The sequence below is a fragment of the Coregonus lavaretus genome, assembly GCF_964263955.1.
Source record: "Coregonus lavaretus genome assembly, chromosome: 3".
Taxonomy (NCBI): domain Eukaryota; kingdom Metazoa; phylum Chordata; class Actinopteri; order Salmoniformes; family Salmonidae; genus Coregonus; species Coregonus lavaretus.
Window position 1 is genome coordinate 23870496 of NC_139990.1, and position 21783 is coordinate 23892278.

General features: G+C 42.0%; 1 protein-coding gene across 1 annotated transcript in view; it reads left to right on the top strand.

Moving 5' to 3' along the window:
• LOC311113198 (phosphatidylinositol 4-kinase beta-like) overlaps positions 1–21356 on the top strand; it is a 35613-nt gene extending 14257 nt beyond the window's left edge. The window contains exons 3-12 of the mRNA XM_084156398.1: positions 11295–11522; positions 11806–12039; positions 12169–12278; positions 16137–16241; positions 16417–16540; positions 16658–16771; positions 17440–17591; positions 17803–17935; positions 18199–18319; positions 18471–21356. Of these exons, the coding sequence (XP_084012524.1) occupies positions 11295–11522; positions 11806–12039; positions 12169–12278; positions 16137–16241; positions 16417–16540; positions 16658–16771; positions 17440–17591; positions 17803–17935; positions 18199–18319; positions 18471–18652 (1503 nt within the window). The 3' untranslated portion in view covers positions 18653–21356. The remainder of the gene's footprint in view (positions 1–11294; positions 11523–11805; positions 12040–12168; positions 12279–16136; positions 16242–16416; positions 16541–16657; positions 16772–17439; positions 17592–17802; positions 17936–18198; positions 18320–18470) is intronic.
• The last annotated feature ends 427 nt before the right edge of the window (positions 21357–21783 follow it).

Sequence of the window (21783 nt, forward strand, 5' to 3'; positions counted from 1 at the left end):
TCTCCTCTCGTCAGACTGCATGTGCTGGTGCTGCAGGGAGGGGGGCGTTGCTAGAACACCTTGCTTGTTTCAGCAAGCGGCAACAAAGTTTCATGATGTAGAGTCTTGTAGCAGGCCGTCCCGTCTTCAGTCAGCCGTTCGTTCCAAATCAAATCAAGCTTTATTTATACAGCACATTTCAGCCATGGAATGCAACGCAATGTGCTTTACAGGAAAAAATAAAAGCTGAAATATATTTACTATACAACAAACATAAGATTACAAACTGAACAACTAAAAAGCAGCCTAAGGAAAAGCAAAGCTACACATTTGTGTTAAGATCTCTTTTAAATATGTCCACAGTTTCAGCCCCCTTCAGGTTCTCTGGCATAAAGGCTGCCTCTCCATGCCTCTTGGTCCTAGGCTTTGGGATAGTTAAAAGGCCAATGCCAGAGGACCTGAGGGACCTACTGGGTACATACCTTAAAAGCATGTCTCCCATGTGTTGGGGTGCACAATCGTGGATTGATTTTAAAAACCAATAGAATAATCTTTTAAATGAATTCTAAAACTCACAGGCAGCCAGTGCAGAGACCTTAACTGGTGTAATGTGTGCTCTCCATCTGGTCTTGGTCAGTACCCGTGCTGCAGCATTCTGTATGTTTTGCAGTTGTCCAATGGCTTTCATTGGTAGACCAGACAGCAGAGCATTACAGTAGTCAAGCCTGCTTGTAATAAAAGCATGGATGAGTCTCTGAATCAGCCTAAGAGAAACGGCCACACCATGGCAATGTTCCTCAGGTGGTAAAATGCTATTTTGGTCACATTCGTAATGTGTGACTCAAAATTGAGTTCAGAATCTAAAATAACACCTAGGTTTTTTACGTGGTGTTTTATCTTTATTGCCCGTGAATTAAAATGTGCGGCTAGATTCTCTCTGTGCTTTGGCTCCAACAATAAGTACCTCGGTCTTGTCTTGATTTAGCTGGAGGAATTTGTAAGCCATCCAAGTATTTACAGTGAGCTCCAAAATTACTGGCACCCCTGACTGGCAATGCACAAACAATACTTAAAAATAAAAATATAAAATATAAACAATATAATTATAGAGAGGAACTCAAAATACCAACATATGAGAAATACTGTACTATATTAATGTTCCATTGAAACCCACCAAAATCATTTATTGATTTAATAAAAAGTCAATGTCCTCCAAATCAAGGTTTCACAATTAATGGCACCCTTAAAGATTACTTTAAATAACATCTACCTAAATTAAACAAGGAATTAAATTCCACTTATTTAAGTTTCTGTCTTATGGAACTATATTGAGCCATTACATCACGTCCTGTTTCACTAGGGTATAAAAATGAGGTAACATGCATGCAATATCCCTTTGTCATCCAACACCATGAAGAAAACAAAAGAACTCGCAGTTCAGAAGAGACAGATGGTTGTAGACCTTCATAAATATGGTAATGGCTACAAGAAGATCCACAAACGATTGAATATACCACTGAGCAATGTCAGGGCAATTATACATTTTTTTTTACAAGATATGGAGCAGTTGAAAACCTCACGGGTAGAGGACGCAAATGCATTTTGCCTCCCAGGATAGGGAGGAGGATGGTGAGAGAAGCAACAAAATCCCCAAGAATCATTGTGAAAGAATTGCAGGCCTTGGCGGCGTCTTGGGGTCACCAGGTTTCAAAAAGCACCATCAGACGCCACCTCCACAACCACAGGCTCTTTGGAATGTTTGCCAGAAGAAAGCCCTTTCTGACCCCAAGACACAGACGCAAGCGCTTGGAATTTGCCAAACGTCATTTAAAATTATGACTGGAAGAAGGTGCTCTGGTCAGATGAGACCAAAATTGAAAGTTTTGGTCAGATACAGCATCGCCATGTTTGGCGTTGAAACAGAGATGCATACAAGGAGAGGCACCTCATACCCACGGTGAAATATGGTGGTGGGGCAGTGATGTTTTGGGGCTGTTTTAATTCCAGAGGTCCAGGGTACTGGCTAAGATTGATGGCATAATGAATTCCATCAAGTATCAGGAAATTTTGGCTGACAATCTGGTTGCCTCTGCCAGAAGGCTGGGAGTTGGCCATAGGTGGACTTTCCAACAAGACAATGACCCAAAACATACCTCAAGATCCACACACAAATGGTTCTGTGACAACAAAATCAATGTTCTGCCATGGCCATCTCAGTCGCCGGACCTCAATCCAATCAAAAATCTATGGGCTGAGTTGAAGAGGGCAGTTGATAAGCGCAAACCCATGAATGTGAAGGATCTTGAAAGGATCTGCATAGAGGAATGGTCCAAAATCCCTCCAAATGTGTTCCTCAACCTTGTCAAACATTACAGGAAAAGACTCCATCCTGTTATCCTTGACAGGTGGTTGCACTAAGTACTAAATGAGGAGTGCCAATAATTATGAAACCTTTTGATTTTGGTGACATTTTATTATGTAGTAAGTAATTGTATGATTTTGGTTGGTTCCATTGAAACATTAATAAAGTACAGTATTTCTCACATGTTTGTGCATTGCCAGTCAGGGGTGCCAGTAATTTTGGAGCCCACTGTAAATCACTAATAGTCTAATTTATCTGTGGCGTTAAAATCCTCTGGTGACACAAATGTAAAGTTGTGTATCATCTGCGTAGCAGTGAAAGTCAATGCTGTGCTTTCTGATAACGCTGCCAAGGGGTTATATATATATATATATATATATATATATATATACACACACACACACACACACACAGTGGGGAGAACAAGTATTTGATACATTGCCGATTTTGCAGGTTTTCCTACTTACAAAGCATGTAGAGGTCTGTCATTTTTATCATAGGTACACTTCAACTGTGAGAGACGGAATCTAAAACAAAAATCCAGAAAATCAAGTATGATTTTTAAGTAATTAATTTGCATTTTATTGCATGACATACGTATTTGATACATCAGAAAAGCAGAACTTAATATTTGGTACAGAAACCTTTGTTTGCAATTACAGAGATCATACGTTTCCTGTAGGTCTTGACCAGGTTTGCACACACTGCAGCAGGGATTTTGGCCCACTCCTCCATACAGACCTTCCCCAGATCCTTTAGGTTTCGGGGCTGTCGCTGGGCAATACGGACTTTCAGCTCCCTCCAAAGATTTTCTATTGGGTTCAGGTCTGGAGACTGGCTAGGCCACTCCAGGACCTTGAGATGCTTCTTACGGAGCCACTCCTTAGTTGCCCTGGCTTTGTGTTTCGGGTCGTTGTCATGCTGGAAGACCCAGCCACGACCCATCTTCAATGCTCTTACTGAGGGAAGGAGGTTGTTGGCCAAGATCTCGCGATACATGGCCCCATCCATCCTCCCCACAATGCGGTGCAGTCGTCCTGTCCCCTATGCAGAAAAGCATCCCCAAAGAATGATGTTTCCACCTCCATGCTTCACGGTTGGGATGGTGTTCTTGGGGTTGTACTCATCCTTCTTCCTCCAAACACGGCGAGTGGCGTTTAGACCAAAAAGCTCTATTTTTGTCTCATCAGACCACATGACCTTCTCCCATTCCTCCTCTGGATCATCCAGATGGTCATTGGCAAACTTCAGACGGGCCTGGACATGCGCTGGCTTGAGCAGGGGGACCTTGCGTGCGCTGCAGGATTTTAATCCATGATGGCGTAATGTGTTACTAATGGTTTTCTTTGCGACTGTGGTCCCAGCTCTCTTCAGGTCATTGACCAGGTCCTGCCGTGTAGTTCTGGGCTGATGCCTCACCTTCCTCATGATCATTGATGCCCCACGAGGTGAGATCTTGCATGGAGCCCCATACCGAGGGTGATTGACCGTCATCTTGAACTTCTTCCATTTTCTAATAATTGCGTCAACAGTTGTTGCCTTCTCACCAAGCTGCTTGCCTATTTTCCTGTAGCCCATCCCAGCCTTGTGCAGGTCTACACTTTTATCCCTGGTGTCCTTACACAGCTCTCTGGTCTTGGCCATTGTGGAGAGGTTGGAGTCTGTTTGATTGAGTGTGTGGACCGGTGTCTTTTATACAGGTAACAAGTTCAAACAGGTGCAGTTAATACAGGTAATGAGTGGAGAACAGGAGGGCTTCTTAAAGAAAAACTAACAGGTCTGTGAGAGCCGGAATTCTTACTGGTTGGTAGGTGATCAAATACTTATGTCATGCAATAAAATGCAAATTAATTACTTAAAAATCATACAATGTGATTTTCTGGATTTTTGTTTTAGATTCCGTTTCTCACAGTTGAAGTGTACCTATGATAAAAATGACAGACCTCTACATGCTTTGTAAGTAGGAAAACCTGCAAAATCGGCAGTGTATCAAATACTTGTTCTCCCCACTGTGTGTGTGTGTATATATGTGTGTGTATATATATATATATAAACTGAACAGTACCGGACCCAAAATCGAACCTTGTGAAACGCCACATGTGATATGTATTTTCTCTGAGTTATGTTCACCAAGGGTGAAAAAGTCTCAAACTGTTAAATAGATCCTAAACCAATTTAGAACTGGACCGGACAGGCCAACCCACCTGTCCAGAAGGACATCATGGTCAACAGTGTCGAATGCAGCACTTAAATCTAAGAGCATCTAATCTCTGAAATATGCAGCAAACTCATCTCATTTAGATGTGGAGGAAAGTTCACATAGGTTTGCGGGGGTAGAATTTATCAGGCCATCAATGGTCGTGAAAAGCACTCTCGGATTATTCTGATTTTAATAGTGATCAAGGTAGATAAATGAGCCCGTCTGGCATGTCTAATTGCCTTGTTATATATGCCAAGTTGCTCTCTCAGAATATCATAATGGACCTGCAACTTTGACTTTCTGCTCTGCCTTTCTGCAATTTCTCTTTTTTAATTGATTCGTTTCCTCACTCATCCAAGGGGCTCTCTGTTTGGATGTGGCCTTTTTCAACTTTACTGGAGCTATGGCATCAATGGTTGCCTTTAATTTGCTATTAAAGTTATAAACTAAATCATCACGAGGAAGGCAGAGTAGGTGGTGGAGTATTGTTCATACACTCAATAAAATCTGTAGCAACTCAAAGGTAAGATAGGTATTACCCTGTGCTAAGAAACGCTAACGCATTACTATGGGCAACAAGGTAGTAAAGCAACATCAACAATAGAGGATATGTCAATAGAAAGCCTCTTGGTAATAATCAGGTCCAGAGTATGGCCGCGGTTATGGGTGGGCCCAGTAACATGTTGGATAAAGTCCATAGAGCTCAAAAGATGAATAAATTCAATGGCCTTGGAGTCAGTCTCTTTGTCAACATTAATATTAAAATCGTCCAACGCAATGATTTTATCATAGTTCTCAAGGACAATAGTTCAGATAAATCAGTAAAGATAGTGGGGCAGTGCTTTGGTGGCCTATACAGGGTTATGGGCAGCACTGGTGGCTGACATTTAAACAGTATAGCATGATGCTCAAAAGACCCAAAGTTGCCAAAAGGATATGTCCTTACAACTGAGCATTAGTAAAAATAGAGGCTGTCCCCCCACCCTTTTTCGCTTTTCTGATATAGTATGAAAAGGTGTAGTGTGGGGGGAGGCTTCAATAAGAGCGGCACTACAGTCTGATGACAGCCATGTTTCAGTGAGAAACATGCAATCAACTTTGAGCTCAGTAATGAGGTCATTCACGAGAGGTTTTACTTGTGATTGCTCTAACATTTAAAACTGCCATATTCAATGAGTGTGGGCCACTCTGCCCCTGGAGCATCTGCCTCGAGGTAACCAATGGAATAACAACCAAATGATTAACATTACAACCACGTAACGTTACAACCACTAGAAGGCGAAGTTAAAGGAACATACTGTAAATTCGGTTACTAACAATAACCATAGTGCCATTTCTACAGGAGTTGATTTCCAAGTCCTCTGTTGCTTATTCTGACAGGGAGAACTGGAGCACTACCAGACCCTGTCCATCAGTCTCTAAAACAGTTTGCAATGTTACTGGAAATAATAATGGAATCCCTGCGGATAGGGTGAATCCCGTCTCTTTTAAAAAGTGCTGTTTGCTCCTACAGCAAAGTTGTTACAAAAAGAGACATTCCTGTCGTTGCAAAGTTTCTTCAGGTACTCGTTCAGGGCGAAGAGTCGGCTGAAACATTCTGAACCCTTTCGGTAGCACGGGATGGGGCCAGAGATAATTATTATCTTCCCTGTGCTAGCGAGGGTGTTTAAAACATTTTTGTAGTTCTCCCTCAGTTCCTCAGATCGCCTAAAACGAAGGTTGTTAAAACCTACATGAGTGACGATGGTGTCAATATTGGAGTAGTTGGCCAGAACCGTGGACAGAAGGGAGGTGATGTCATGGACACAGGCTCCTAGGTGACAGAGGACCTTGGTCGGTCCACAGATCGTAGGCAGGCCAAAATCTCTCACCATCGAGCTGCCCACAATGATGGTGGTTGTGATGGAATCCGATGGGGAAGCGACCTGCTGAACTGCGGTGGCCGTGGGGAGGGTGCCACTGGGCGACTGCCGGCTGTTGGTATACACCCAGGATCCCTGTTGACTTCCGGGGCTGGTAGGTCCGTCTCAAGCGGGGCAAAGCTGTTTGATAGCTGGAACGGATCTTCTCGGATAGACTGCCTCCCCTATCTCCTACGCCTTGCGAGTGTCCAGTCACGCATGGGCCGCGGAGTTGACCTTAACATCTGTCCGTTGGATTGGGACAGATCAACGCCGCCCGACTCATCGACAGCTTTGCTATAGGAGGCATTTAAAACGGAGACTTGATTTGCTTGGGTTACAGCAAGGTCGGAAGAAAGCCGGTTCTCCTTTTCTCGCAGCCGAGCTAACAGCCGGACGATCTCTTCCCTAAGCTGCTTGATGATGGTGCATTTAGGGCAGACAAATCCCTGTACATTTTCCAGTCCAACCTTATCTTCATTGTGTGATTGCGTGGAAAACATCTCTCACCTGACGCATTTGTGCCCAGCCGTGGATAAAAACACTGGTGAGCTAGCACTGCTAGCGTTAGCCTGCTCCGTTTTCATGATGGCTAACTGCTACTTCACAGGAATCCGGGACACAAACTTGTGGTCTCCGCTGTAAAAGCTGACCGTGTCGCGGAATCGGTTGCAATACAAACTTTAGCTATGATTTAAAAACGATTTAATTAAAACTTTAAAAACAACAAACCAAGTGTAGACAGTACACTGTTCTGTTGCGCGCTTTGATGACGTCTGTTGCGTGACGAATAAAATGTTATATGGTAATTGTGCCGACCCTAACAGCAACAGGATTCTGCTCTACATCATAGAGCAGGTATCCACTATACTTTTCAAATCTATTAATTACATTTTCGGAAGTGTTACCCAGACACTTTATTTGTTTTGAACACAGATTAATTATTGTGCCTTGTTAAGCACTGGTCCAGAATCTGTTCATTTTTTTCTGTTTAGAACAGTTGATTTATTGTTTTGAATAGGGAAATCAGATCCCAGCGACCCTTCCTCAATAGAACGTCCTGTCCACTCTGGAAGTGATGTTCAGGAAGTCATGACGTTTGGTCATGGTCCAGAAAAAGACACTTCACAGGAAAGGCGTTTGATATTTGACTACAAAAGTAGAACGCAAAGGAAGCTGTTTGGTTTGCTTGTCATCACAAAAAGACTACGGAAATGCAATGAAAAACGGGTTCCTCATCCTGGAAAATCTTTGGTTTTGAATAGGCCTAACGGGTGTGTGTGCCAATGCCACCTCTAGGCTATGTTTCAATGTCCACACCAACCAGCATACTACTTAGTGTATGTATTGGGCATGATTTCTTTGTAGTATACTAGTATGGACATTGGAATGTAGTGCAACGGTTTCTCAACCCCTTGGGTTGTTTTCTCTCTGTAATCGGATAACTTGCTTCAGGTTTTCCCCCAAAAAAAATTTAGACACCGCTAAATGTAAAGACACCTGGAGTGGCTTGTACTGAATGAGAGGATAGTATGGGAACATTTTGAATGGAAATCTCCATTGTCACATGTAAAGTCAGTCATAATTACACATTTACACATTTTACTTGGTAGTCCTAAGCAACAATCATGCCAATCTGGTAGTAGTTCATGTGGCAAAAATTGGCCGACCTGGTATTTAAGGTGGACTCAGCGATATGACGTAGATGCAGAAAGTTAACAGCATAGTGGGTCAATTTCTGCAACAAGTAAGAGCATTGTAAGTAAGAGCATTACCGATCATTGCACATGTACACAGCCCATCTGAAATTAGCCCACCCAACTACCTCATCCCCATATTGTTATTTATTTTGCTCATTTGCACCCCAGTATCTCTATTTGCACATTATCTCTTGCACATCTATCATTCCAGTGTTAATACTAATTGTAATTATTTTGCACTATGGCCTATTTATTGCCTTACCTCCATAACTTGCTACATTTGCACACACTGTATATATATTTTCTGTTGTATTTTTTGACTTTGTTTTACCCCATATGTAACTCTGTTGTTTTTATCGCACTGCTTTGCTTTATCTTGGCCAGGTCGCAGTTGTAAATGAGAACTTGTTCTCAACTGGCTTACCTGGTTGAATAAAGGTTAAATAAAGATAAAATAAAATTGAAGCGCGAGGCTCAACTTCTCCACTGTTTTGGTCCCCTGGCTACCACGCTGTAACTGTGAGAATGAAGTCTTTCATCTCACTCATCTCAATATCTGTGGTGCTGCTCATGGCAACATAATTTCGCTGAGTCTACCTTTTTATCTAAGAATTGACTAATTAAGCTTTTTCTTGTGTTATGTATTTTAACAAAAATTAACTGTCCCATATGTTAGCCTACTTAATTGGAGCTTGATTCATTGTTTCCATAAAAAACTAAAAATGAAGTATGTTTTTAAATAGTAACCTTATGATTGAGATGTTATCTAATTTTAAAGTGGAACTGACAGCATTTTAGCAACATGAAATCTTATTAAAATATTTTCATATACACCCTCCCAGGAAGAATTACACTTTTTTATTTTTTAATACATTTTCTGACAAGAAAGCACTTAGATATGGTCAGTTTCACGTTAGAATGTTTGGGAATTACGTATAGAAAGGCATTTATGAAAATTCTATAGCAATATAGAGTGGGAAAGCGGCTGTGCGTTTGGACAATTTTTAATAGACACTACAGTAAATAAAACCTAATAACATCTGTCTCGTCCAGGACCGGAGTATATGCAGACCGGTGCACCATAGCCAATCAGAGCTACAGTAGGCCTTTATGCAAACAAGCCATTTGCCACACAGGCCTGCCATCATTCACTTTGAACTGGACTGTGTGTTTACAGGCAGTTGCGACTTCAGATAATTAGAACAGATTCGCCAAAAGCCACTAAATAACGTTACACCTGAATGGATTTCTGCAAATATGTCAAAACCATGGGCGTCCTCTTACATTTGGGAACTTTACAGTCCTATTGATCAAATTGTCATGAAAAGGTAGGCTCTCTTCCTCAGTTTTGCACATCAACAAGATCAACAACTAATGCTAGCCAGAGAAAGATTAACTAAAATCTAACGAAGGAACATTAGATAAACCCTCAAACCTTTTCAGGTAGTTGGCTGTCAAAATTGCACTGATAAACGATGGGGAATTGTAACCTACTCGTCCTTCTGCAGCTTGCCTGCCTATGATGCATGCTTGTCCCAACCAAGCACCCAAGCTAACTGGCTAAAGTTGGCTAGCTTGCTAGCTACTTTCAGACACAAATAAGAGAACACCTCCCTCTGACCATTTTACTCGCCCTAGCAGAGCTGGTTAGGCTGTTTTACATGTTATCTAGAACAGGGTTTCCCAAACTCTGTCCTGGGGCCCACCCCTGGGTGCACGTTTTGGTTTTTGCCCTAGCACTACACAGCTGTTTCAAATAATCAAAGCTTAATTATGAGTTGATTATTTGAATCAGCTATGTAGTGCTAGGGCAAAAACCAAAACGTGCAGCCAAGGGGGGCCCCGGGAAAGAGTTTGAGAAACCCTGATCCAGAGCGTTTGTGACTATTACTGACACGGTCATATTGCGGCTCTGGCGCGTTCGTAAATTAATCAGTTATTCTGCGCTCTGGCACACAGACGAATTCGGAGTAGATAGCCAGAGTGAATTTGCGAACGCAAGAGATATGCTAACTGGATAAGTTGTTCTAGTTCTTGCTAGCTAACCAATTGACACCTACATCTCTAGCTGTGTATAACCACCGAAACACAATGAGGGGGGGGAAAGTCAGTCACTCACCCACTCCTCCAATGACATGACATCCTCCTAGCAGCTAGCTAGCTAGCTAGCTAGCTAACGTTAGGCTCCATGTTTTTACCTTGCTACAAAAATAGATACGCTAGCCTATTAGCCACGTTATGACTGACTTGTGATCATTGCCCTTGCTAGTTTGATTGTATTGACATTCCCATCCTTAGTTACATTCGTCCGTTTTTGTCCAAAATATTGATTATTGAAACTGAAACAGTGTATCTCGAATGGAGGCAGCAAACAATGTACCTGGCCAGCTGTGATTTACAACCTGATAGCAAGAAATTTATTGAAAATATATTAATCATGCATTGAACTGCATCCATCTATTCTACCAACAATGCCTTAGTGTACGTAATGGAATGTTGATTCAAATACAACCTATTTTTAATAACTTTATTAAGTCGGTTTTGTAGCATAAACTGGGAATTAGATATATATTTTTACTGATATTATGATTGTCTGTTTGTTTCATATCTGCAAAGTAGTTAAAACGCTGTCTGTTCCACTTTAATGGTGGACTGTAAAACAAAGGACTTCCTAGATTTGTACTTTGACCTACTATAATGGTATTGAATATTGTTCATACTTTAGATATGAAGATATTGGACACCATAAGTGGGGACTAAACATCCCCAAGGCCCCAGAGTTTGTTTGGCATCTGCGTTTCTCTCGACTCCCTAATTTTAACCACTGTGATACTGACCCCTGGTGCTAGTATGTGGTACTGCAATAGGTTTACATAAATTCTCAATTTTCTGCTTCGTTCTCCTTTGGCCATGTATTTTTAGTCTTATACCTCCCTTGGTTTTCTTTCTTTTGATTCTGCAACTAAAACATCCCTCTTTCATTTCCCATCATACCATCTTTGTCCTCCCTCCTTTCTCAGCCTCTTATTTGAGTAGTTATTGAAGGAGGGACCCGGAAAAGTTGTGCCACTTGTCATTTGCTGTAACTTGCTGTACATTTCTTCAAAACAAAAAGACATGTCTTGATCTAACCTCTCTCCTCCTTGCTGTAGCCGCTGCGCCTGACCCCGCAGAGGGAGTTCATCAAGTCTCTGATGGGCATCGGCAAGCGGCTGGCCACACTGCCCACCAAGGAGCAGAAGACCAAGCAGCTCACCTCAGAGCTGTTAGTGCTCAACCACAAGTTGCCCGCCCGCGTCTGGCTGCCAACTGCAGCCTTCGACCACCACGTGGTGCGCGTGCCCCACACACAGGCCGTGGTGCTCAACTCCAAAGACAAGGTGAGGCGACTTGTTGTAATATACCTGTATATGGAGGTACACACACACACACACTACAAAGGCTCCAAAAACAAGGTGACCAGAAGGCCTAGTAGTTTTGAAACCTTTTAGTTAACTAATTTGTTAGTTTGTTATTTCCTGAGGTGCCTGGAGTTTAAATGGAGCGGGCCCCAATGCTCTTTGTCAATGGGACTTCCTGGTTAAATGTACCTTTAAAAAATAGCTCTAGAACTCCATTCCCTAAGTATGACCTCTGACTTCTTAATTCTCCCCATCCTCTCAGGCCCCGTACATAATCTACGTGGAGGTGCTGGAGTGCGAGAGCTTCGAGACGTCCGCCATTCCTGTGCGCATCCCGGAGACGCGCATCCGCAGCGCCCGCTCTGCGGACAACCTCCTCCCGGAGTGCATTGGCATCACAGCCGAGCAGCGCGCCGGCAGCTTCTCCACCGTGCCCAACTATGACAACGACGACGAGGCCTGGGCCGTGGACGACATCGGCGAGCTGCAAGTGGAGGTAGGTACCCGTGGCAACCACGTGGTGGCACTGTGACTTTCATCACATTTTGATGACTAGGGTGTAGGAGAAGTGGGAGTGAATCAGATTTGAATGTCCTATAACCCTGGGGTCCTTCTATGGTTCCAGCTCCCAGAAGGCCACACCAGTAGCAGTGACAACATCTCCCAGTTCTCTGTGGACAGCATCACCAGCACGGAGAGCAAGGAGCCTGTCTTCATCGCCGCCGGCGACATCAGGTACAGGGTCACTGTCAGCTAGAATTGCTGTGCTAGCTTGTAGCTTCTCTTTTAAGACTTGCTTGTAGGGCTGTTGCGGTGACCGTATTACCGCCACACAGGCGGTCACGAGTCATGAAGGCAGTCAAATTCCACATGACCGTTTAGTCACGGTAATTAGGCTTCTCCAAGCTCTGATGCTGCTGATGGTCATTAGTAGCCTACCAAACTTGCTAACTGACTGGTACTCAAATGTCACACACATCATTTAGTATATGTAAAGACCAGATTAAATCAAGAATAGTCTGATGGGTGACAATATTAGCCGATCACTTGTGAATTATATATTATCACTTGTGAACGATGCCAAGCATAAGAAACAAAGCCTTTTTTTTGCGACTTGTTCGAATCAGTCGGCACACCTCATGTAGCCTAGCCCATATATGCTTATATGTTTTAATAAGGTTTGTATCACAAATAAAGTAGCCAAATAACTTCTTAAAATTAAGCACATTAATCCGCTTTACAAGGGGTATAGAGCCTAACTGGCATATAAGCAGTGTGTGAGTTTCAAGTTTGGGGAAGATAATGTTCACCATAAAAATGCACCTTTTATAATAAAAGCATTACATGCATAATTGCATTTGCAGTGACTTTTGATAATGGTGTTTTCCGCTAATGGAACATTCACGCTTATAGCCTACTGCCATATGCGCATTGCTGCACTTATAATGTGAAGAAATAGACTAATAGTTTATCAACATTTTAAGCTAAACGTTCTGATCTGTTGCATCAGCCACATTGCATAAAAAAGTTTATTTGATGCTAGTGGTTGTATTAATTTGGGATCTATTGCACCCCACAACTGTCTCAGACTATGTTTGGAATATTTATTTCTCGCACAGAATAGAATAGGTCGACTTTTGTACTATGGGGGATAGTAGATTGACATAGGCTAGTGCTTTTGCTGGTCGTTAGGGCTACTCATCTTGTTGGCTGACGAAAAGTAAATGTGGACAGTTCTTCCAATATCTTCAATATGCACTTCGGAATTGGATAAGGACGCACGCAGTTGCGTCCCCGATGTGTCTGTCTTAACTTGTAGCCTGTGAGAAAGACCCGATCACGTGACGGAGAGCCGTGTGAGTGAGAGACGCTTTGGATTGCGCAGCACACTCAGGGAGAAGAGAACAACGCAGCACTCTGGGCCGCAAAAGGCATGGCTTATTTTAGGGTGCTTTATGGCCACAAAGGGGTTGCCACTGTGAAATTCAAGGCATTATCAAGTGCTTGTCAAATTGTGAATGAGAGACTATTGGAGTGTGTAAAAAAAAAAAAAAAGCAGAGCTCATGCCTTTCAAGCGACTTTTCAAATCATCATTAGTCTCATCATGCAGCCTTACAATGTATTAAAAATCTAAACATATAGCCCAACGTTTGTAGAACAACTAAAGTTACATTAATAACTCTAAATTAAGCATGTAGGAGTACCTATTTCTTTGTTAACCGCTCAACATAGAATAGCCGCATGTGCGCACTCCTTCAAATCGTTTGGTTAAAATATTTATTTTATATTTATTGTATTCTTCATACTATAAAATAATGCCACGGAATTCTAAGCAAATCTTGTCTGCTAAATGAACTAGTGTAGCCCACCGCCATTTGGCATAGCCACATCAGGACCTAACATAAGGACAACTCAGAGTATGCTATTATTTTCTTCTGAAATAGACTACATTTTCTTCATATCATGCTTCTTTAGACCTGTCTAAAATAAATAATGGATTTATTGTGAAGGTATATGCTATATTACATGGATTTATTAGACTTTTTCAAATGGCTTGTAGGCTATGTGTGGAAGCCAGGAGATGCTAAATGTGTTTGTTAATTAACGGACAATTACCGTGAGGCCGACCAGTTATTTGCTTGACAATCACTGGCTGACAATTTCGTGACCGCCACAGCCCTACTTGCTTGACTTGGGATGAAAGCAGGAGCGGTCCTTTTTCAAGTCGGTCCATTAGATGTTCACAGAAATTCCCAAATGACATTATGCTATCTCCTGATTATTCACTGTTAAGAGTTCATACACATTTTGACAGATGGAATTTCATTACTTTTCCATGACTTTCAACCAAATTTCCATGACCAATAATTGTAGCCTACATGAAAAGTCAGAATAAATGTGGTATTGACACTAGAAGGCTGCTGGTCTCTGAACCCATGTAGGCCTACTATCTCCTGCCGTTGTGCCCTTGATCATGGCACTTAACCCCCCACAAAGTAAAATAGCTGCACTGTTAGGCTACTGTATAAAACAGGTGATCAACCCTCCATCTGGAGAGCTACTGGGTATGCAGGCTTTTGATCCAGCCCTGAAACGCACAAGAGTCTGCCTATAAAGGTCCTGTTGAGCAGCTGATGTTTAGGCTACAATGTGGTGTGTTAGAGCATGGCTTGATCAAAAGCCTGCACAACCAGTAGCTCTGTTGGAGGACGGTTGACCACCCTTGAAATAAAATATTGCAACATTACAACCAAATACTTTTGTCTTCATAGAATTATTCCCTCATTCAATGAATCAGGGATAAAATTGATAATGTAGGCTACTTTAAAGCAAGGTAGCTAACCTTTATAAGGCTAAAATATTTGTTTCAGGGGAGATATTTGTCAATTAGGCTATTCTTAGAATATTTTTAACGTCGGAATTACATAGACTACTGTTTAATAGAGGGGAATTCCAGCTTTCAAATAACGGTGTAAAATGTATTTCTCAACATTGCCGGTGGAAAGGCTACAACGAGTCAACGACATTAACTTTTTAGCTATAGGCCTAAGCATTAACTAGCGAGATGGCTTGTAGCAAGGCTAATTATGTTTTGAGTTGGCTATTTAGTTAGTCTATCATTATTTTATAGGCCACCTGCTGCTGAAATGTCTCTCTCCCCTTGGTCAATGGCCTACTTCCACTGGCACACACACACAGATGATCCACAGCACACAGACGCGCTGAAGGGTAGACATAATTCTGATCAGGGCTGATATGTAGAATTGTTAAGATTTCCTGGATTTTCATGACCTCATTTGACAATTTGGAACATCGCATCCTGCGCGTTCAGGCTGGCGCATTCTCAAACTCGAACTGTCTACTGGGACACATACACTGGATTCACAGACTAGTCAAATAAAATAAAATCTTATTTGTCACATGCACGTGTTTAGCAGATGTTATTGCAGGTGTAGCGAAATGCTTGTGCTTCTAGCTCCGACTGCGGTAATATCTAACAAGTAATATCTAGCAATTTCACAACATATACCCAATACACACACATCTAAGTAAGGAATGGAATTAAGAATATATACATATATGGACGAGCAATAACAGAGCGGCATGGACTAAGATACAGTAGAATAGTATAGAATACAGTATATACATATGAGATGAGTAATGCAAGATATGTAAACATTATTCAAGTGACTAGTGTTCCATTTCTTAAAGTGGCCAGTGATTTATAGTCTATCAATAGGCAGCAGCCTCTAATGTGCTAGTGATGGCCCTATAAGATCCTGGTGATATGTCAAATAAGCTTGAACAAAGAGGAATCAGGATATGAATGCATACTCCATTGCTAATCAATGCAGATCCTGCCTTCATTCCACTTGGATCAACCTTTTTTTGCATATTTTTTGCTGCTTTTGTGTGATGGGCCACTTTGTTTTCTAAAGGAGACGGCAGTTCCCCAAAAATTGGAGGTGCCGGTACAGCGCTCCGGACAGCTCCGGCCCAAGTCCAAGCACTGCTTGTTATAGTTTCATGTTTTGGGTCCATCGCTATGGTCTGGATAGAGGTTTTACAACGGCATGTTTCTTTTGTCTTAGGCGACGTCTGTCAGAGAACCTGGCCCACACCCCCACCACGTTCCGGAAAGATCCGGAGGACCCGTCCGCTGTGGCGCTCAAGGAGCCCTGGCAGGAGAAAGTCAGGTGGGTGATTGGTACATAGAACTAATAGAAGGGACACAGAAATGGATGGGCATACACAATCCCCCCCTGAGGATACATGTCTAGGCCACTTAGTGCAGCGAAGAACAACACAGTGGCATTGTAAAGTCATTTGTTGTTTCTCACTATTTCCTTCCGCTCTCTCTCCATTCCTCAGGCGGATAAGGGAGGGCTCCCCTTACGGTCACCTGCCAAACTGGCGGCTGCTGTCGGTCATTGTGAAGTGTGGGGACGACCTGCGGCAGGAGCTACTGGCCTTCCAGGTGCTCAGCCAACTACAGGTACGTGACCCTCCACAGTCCCATTCCACAGAAATGCTCTGAATAATAATAATAATAATAATAATAATAATAATTAACATTCACTAATTCGCTCTACTTCTCCCCCTTCCTCTCCAGTCTATCTGGGAGCAGGAGCGTGTCCCCTTGTGGATCAAGCCCTATAAGATCCTGGTGATGTCATCGGACAGCGGGATGATCGAGCCCGTACTGAACGCTGTGTCTCTGCACCAGGTGAGCACGTTTTGAAAATGAAATTAATCCAATTGCGCACTTGAAATCTTAGTTGCCTAACAATACATTCAAGCAGAGGTTGTTTAGCTAAGTAATCCGGTACGACTGCCCTCTTGGGATGAAAGATTTGGATAAAATAAGTAACAGTTTGATCACGCTATTATCAGTAGTAATTTGTTATGGAATACCATGTCAATAGCTATTTGTTATGGAATGCTGTGTCAATAGCTATTTGTTATGGAATGCTGTGTCAATAGCTATTTGTTATGGAATGCTGTGTCAATAGCTATTTGTTATGGAATGCTGTGTCAATAGCTATTTGTTATGGAATGCTGTGTCAATAGCTATTTCTTAGGGAATGCTGTGTCAATAGCTATTTCTTAGGGAATGCTGTGTCAATAGCTATTTCTTAGGGAATGCTGTGTCAATAGCTATTTCTTATGGAATGCTGTGTCAATAGCTATTTCTTAGGGAATGCTGTGTCAATAGATATTTCTTAGGGAATGCTGTGTCAATAGCTATTTCTTAGGGAATGCTGTGTCGGTAGCTATTTCTTATGGAATGCTGTGTCGGTAGTTATTATTAATGGAATACCGTGTCGGTTGCTATTTCTAATGGAATACCGTGTCGGTTGCTATTTCTAATGAAATGCTGTGTCTGTGCTCCAGGTGAGGAAGCAGAGCCAGCTGTCTCTGCTGGACTACTTCCTGCAGGAGCACGGCAGCTACACCACCGAGGCCTTCCTCACCGCCCAGCGCAACTTTGTGGAAAGCTGCGCCGGCTACAGCCTCATCTGCTACCTGCTGCAGGTCAAAGACAGGTGGGCAGCCCTCCCTTCTCATCCCTCCTTTAGTTTCACTAGTACTATTACTCCCCTGTTCTTAGCTTCCTGCATCTTTGAGCCTGTTTGGCTGCGTTTACACAGGCAGCTCAATTCAGATCTTTTGCCAATAATATCAACTACCACATCCCACCCTCTCCTGTATTCCTGTACTCTTTACTCACTCCCCCTTCTTATCTCCTTTCTCCAGACACAATGGCAACATCCTCCTGGACTCTGAGGGCCACATTATCCACATTGACTTTGGCTTCATCCTGTCCAGCTCACCCAGGAACCTGGGCTTTGAGACCTCTGCTTTTAAGCTCACCAGCGAATTTGTGGATGTGAGTCAAATAAATCAGTGAATGTGCATTGTCACATTAAAATGTAAACCGGAGAACGCAATGTGGAATTGATCACACAGCTAGCTGCCTAACAATTTAGTTATTAATGTCACAATGTTCACTACATAAATACATACATTTGTTGGTGTGTTCAAAGATGCTATTAGCGACATTGAGTTTGCTGCTTATCTGCAGTAGCCTGCATAACCTGTCGGTTTTGTATGTGTAAAGACTAACCTCTGTTGTCCGTGGTTCTCTCTCAGGTGATGGGAGGCCTGGATGGAGACATGTTCAACTACTACAAGATGCTGATGCTCCAGGGCCTGATAGCTGCTCGCAAACACATGGAGAAGGTGGTCCAAATAGTGGAGATCATGCAGCAAGGTACTGTTAGCTAAAACAGTATATTAGCATGATCAGTGTGTTGTGGTGGTTTCCATTTATATGGTCTTTCTGCCCTCTGTCTGGTTTCTCTATGGTATTGCTATTGCAACTCCTCTGACTCCCTCTCCCTGGGTCTCTCCTCCCCCACCAGGCTCTCACTTGCCCTGCTTCCATGGCTCCAGCACCATCCGCTACCTGAAGGAGCGTTTCCACATGAGCCTGACAGAGGAGCAGCTACAGGTGCTGGTGGAGCAGATGGTGGATGGCTCCATGCGCTCCATCACCACCAAGCTTTACGACGGCTTCCAGTACTTCACCAACGGCATCATGTGAACAGTTCAACACCAAGACACGAAACTCAACTACATGGGACAACCACATGGGAGAGCAAGCAATCGTGTACACACACAGATGGTGGCGAACATGTGCATATGGACTCACGCATGTGTGCTTGCCATAGCAGCACATCTACGAAAATTGACTCATGTATAGATTAGTGCTACAGGATCTGTTTGCAAACTTGATATGTTCTTTGTCGTAGATGGACTTCTGTTTTCCCCCTCCTTATTTTGGCCTTGTGGAGGGGGAGTCTGCACCTCATCTTGTCCTCCTATCCATAGGACTTTTACCGCATTGACTGTTCTAAAACGAGGCATAACGCACAGTTCAAATCACACACGAAAAGGATTAAGTATCAATATCAGAGGAGGTACTTAATTCAAAGGGGGGAGGGGCAACATTGGAGAGGGCGTGGTCTATATTCAGAGGTGCCCAGAAGAGTTTTCTCAGAATGGACAAATGACAAAACTGTTTGTTGAAGTCCTGTGGCTCAATTGTGCAAGAGCGAATCACAAAGAGGTACATATCGAATATATGTACTTATTTTCATTGTTCTTAGAACAAAATGGACTTTGAGAAGTTGAAGCCACTATGTAACGACAAAGAAAGCACAAGACATAATTTGCTGGGGTTTTCTAACGGACATTTTCCTTCTTCTCTGAAAATTCTGTGGTTAACAAGAATGAGCCAGCCCAAAGAGAGGGGAGAAAAAAGGACTATTAAAAACCATTGGTGTATGAGTGTTATCTGTCTGGAAAACAACTCTTTATTCCAAGGTTTTGATTCGTTTTGAACAATGTTTAAATTTCAAACTGGAAGTTTGAACTAGGACCAACTCGTCTCTTATTAGGGGTCCAAGCATGCAGCAAAGCTGCTGGTTGTATGTGTTTTTCTTCCCATCCTTAAAAGGAGCAGTTTCATTTTCAATCTGGGTTTCAGACAACTGGGGCTCATCCAGTAGAGCACATCTGTACTTAGTGTTACAGATAGAAAGGCCATGAATAGAAAGGAGACTGTTCTCTGTCATCACAGTTCAGTTATCTAGGGACTCTTGTCCTTACTGAATAAGCACCAGGCAAGTCTGCCTAGTATCTGAAACCATCAGGAAAGGGCAGAATGTTGTACTGTTGAATATGCCGACTGTGTCATGCCAACATACATCATGTAGGTCTTTGCTTTGCTAGTGTCACTCTTTAAACCATCATACTTGAAGGAACGCTAGCGTAGTGATGAGCCTCATGCACTTAATGACAGTTATGTTGAACCAAAATGGCTACCTGTGGTTACATATACAAAACAATTGCAATGGATTTATGCAAAAAACTCAACATTGATGTTCCACTAATGTTCGTCTTTCATCTCTAACTGTGTATATTAACGCATTATTATTGTATGTTGTTTTAACTTAGGTTGCATATTTAACGAATGCTCAACACGTCCCTCTCTGGTTGGCTCTGGGCTGCATTCCTGTGACTAACTCAGGCCAATCCAGAGAGAGGGTTGTCCTTGAGCAGACCATGTAAATAATGGGAGTGATATCATTCCTCTGTCTGTCTTAGTCTGTTTATTTCTCCTTGTTTTGAACAGTATGAGCTCATTATCACAAGTCAACTTCCTTGATATGTGAATGTTTTTTTATGATACTCTACTAAACCGATTTTATTTTATTTTTTCGGTCTCAAACACATATGTATTCAGTATTGAAGAGAGCTGTTTCAAAAGCGACATGCGTGGATGGCCTATAACTTATAATACCGGCTCATGTCTTTATGTTTGAAAGCTGTGTCGTTGGTGGGTGGCTTTTGTGTGTAGCAAAAGTGACAGAGAACTTGTCTCTCCAAAATGAAGTCATTCCTGTGAGCAAACCGATGCCTTGAAACATACAACTTTTATCAATGCAACAGTTGGGGAAAAAGGCATGCAGGTCATGTACCCAGGAAGTGCTTTTATCAAAAGTTTAAACACTCCTGCTTACTCTAAAGTAAATACTACTTCATTGCCTTTCCCTTCATTTATTCCAACCCTAACATTATTCTGTAAAATGATGTAAATTACTCTAAAGTGCATTTATCTTTGCTGGAGCGGGTTCTGTCAAACCTGAGTTGATTTTGATGTCTCTCCCATTCTGAACCACGGCGAAGCAGAATTGTGTCCTTGTCCAGTGTCACACCAGCTAAATGCTTGTCCGGGGGTATATTCAGTGCAGAAATATGTTCAGATTGCTACAGATAAATGTATTGGATAGATCACACTATAGTTTTGAATAGAAAAATGTCTGCTCTACATGTAAGTTTTTTCCTTCCAAGTTCTGAACATTGTGCCCTCCTGAAAGAGACATGGTTTTAGACGGAATTGGTCCACCTCTAACACCAAGCAAAGCATTTATTCTAGTAAATTAACGAGTCCCTCGTCCTTGATACTAAAGACATTTAGAATGTACAGGGGAAGAAATATTGCCCACTTTGTATCAGAACGCTAACCCTTTTACCATTTAATCTTCCTTATTATATGTTTTTCTCATACACATGGTACAGAGAAATACCTTGTATAATGTCAACTAAATGCATGACTCATTCAATAAATCAGAAATAGTTTTTTAAATCTTTATTTTCTTGGTTTTCTTTAACATTTGTTGATAAATTGTTGTGGGGGCATTTTGGATATATAATTGAATAAAATGTGAGTCACATCGATTACATATACATAGTAAACTAATTTGTTATGCAATAGATTTCTACAGTTTTTCAGTTGCATAAAGGATAGACTATTGTTCATTCAGTAGTTTAATATGGAATAACGCTGCTATGGCTATATTGTAATCAATTGAAAATGAATTCTGAATTGGAGAACAGAATATTATTTTAACTATTTTAATGACAACCTGTCCTCTAGTATCACTGTAAAAGAGCTGTAATTATTTGCAGTGCTGATGCCACTATGGCTGCTTTACACAGACAGCCCAATTCTGATCTTTCTTTCACTAATTGGTCTTTTGACCAATCAGATCAGCTATGAAAAAGATCTGATGTGAAAATCTTTGATTGGTCAAAAGACCAATAGTGGGAAAGATATCAGAATTGGGCTGCCTGTGTAAACTCAGCCAATGACTTCTAATTCTAGGGTTG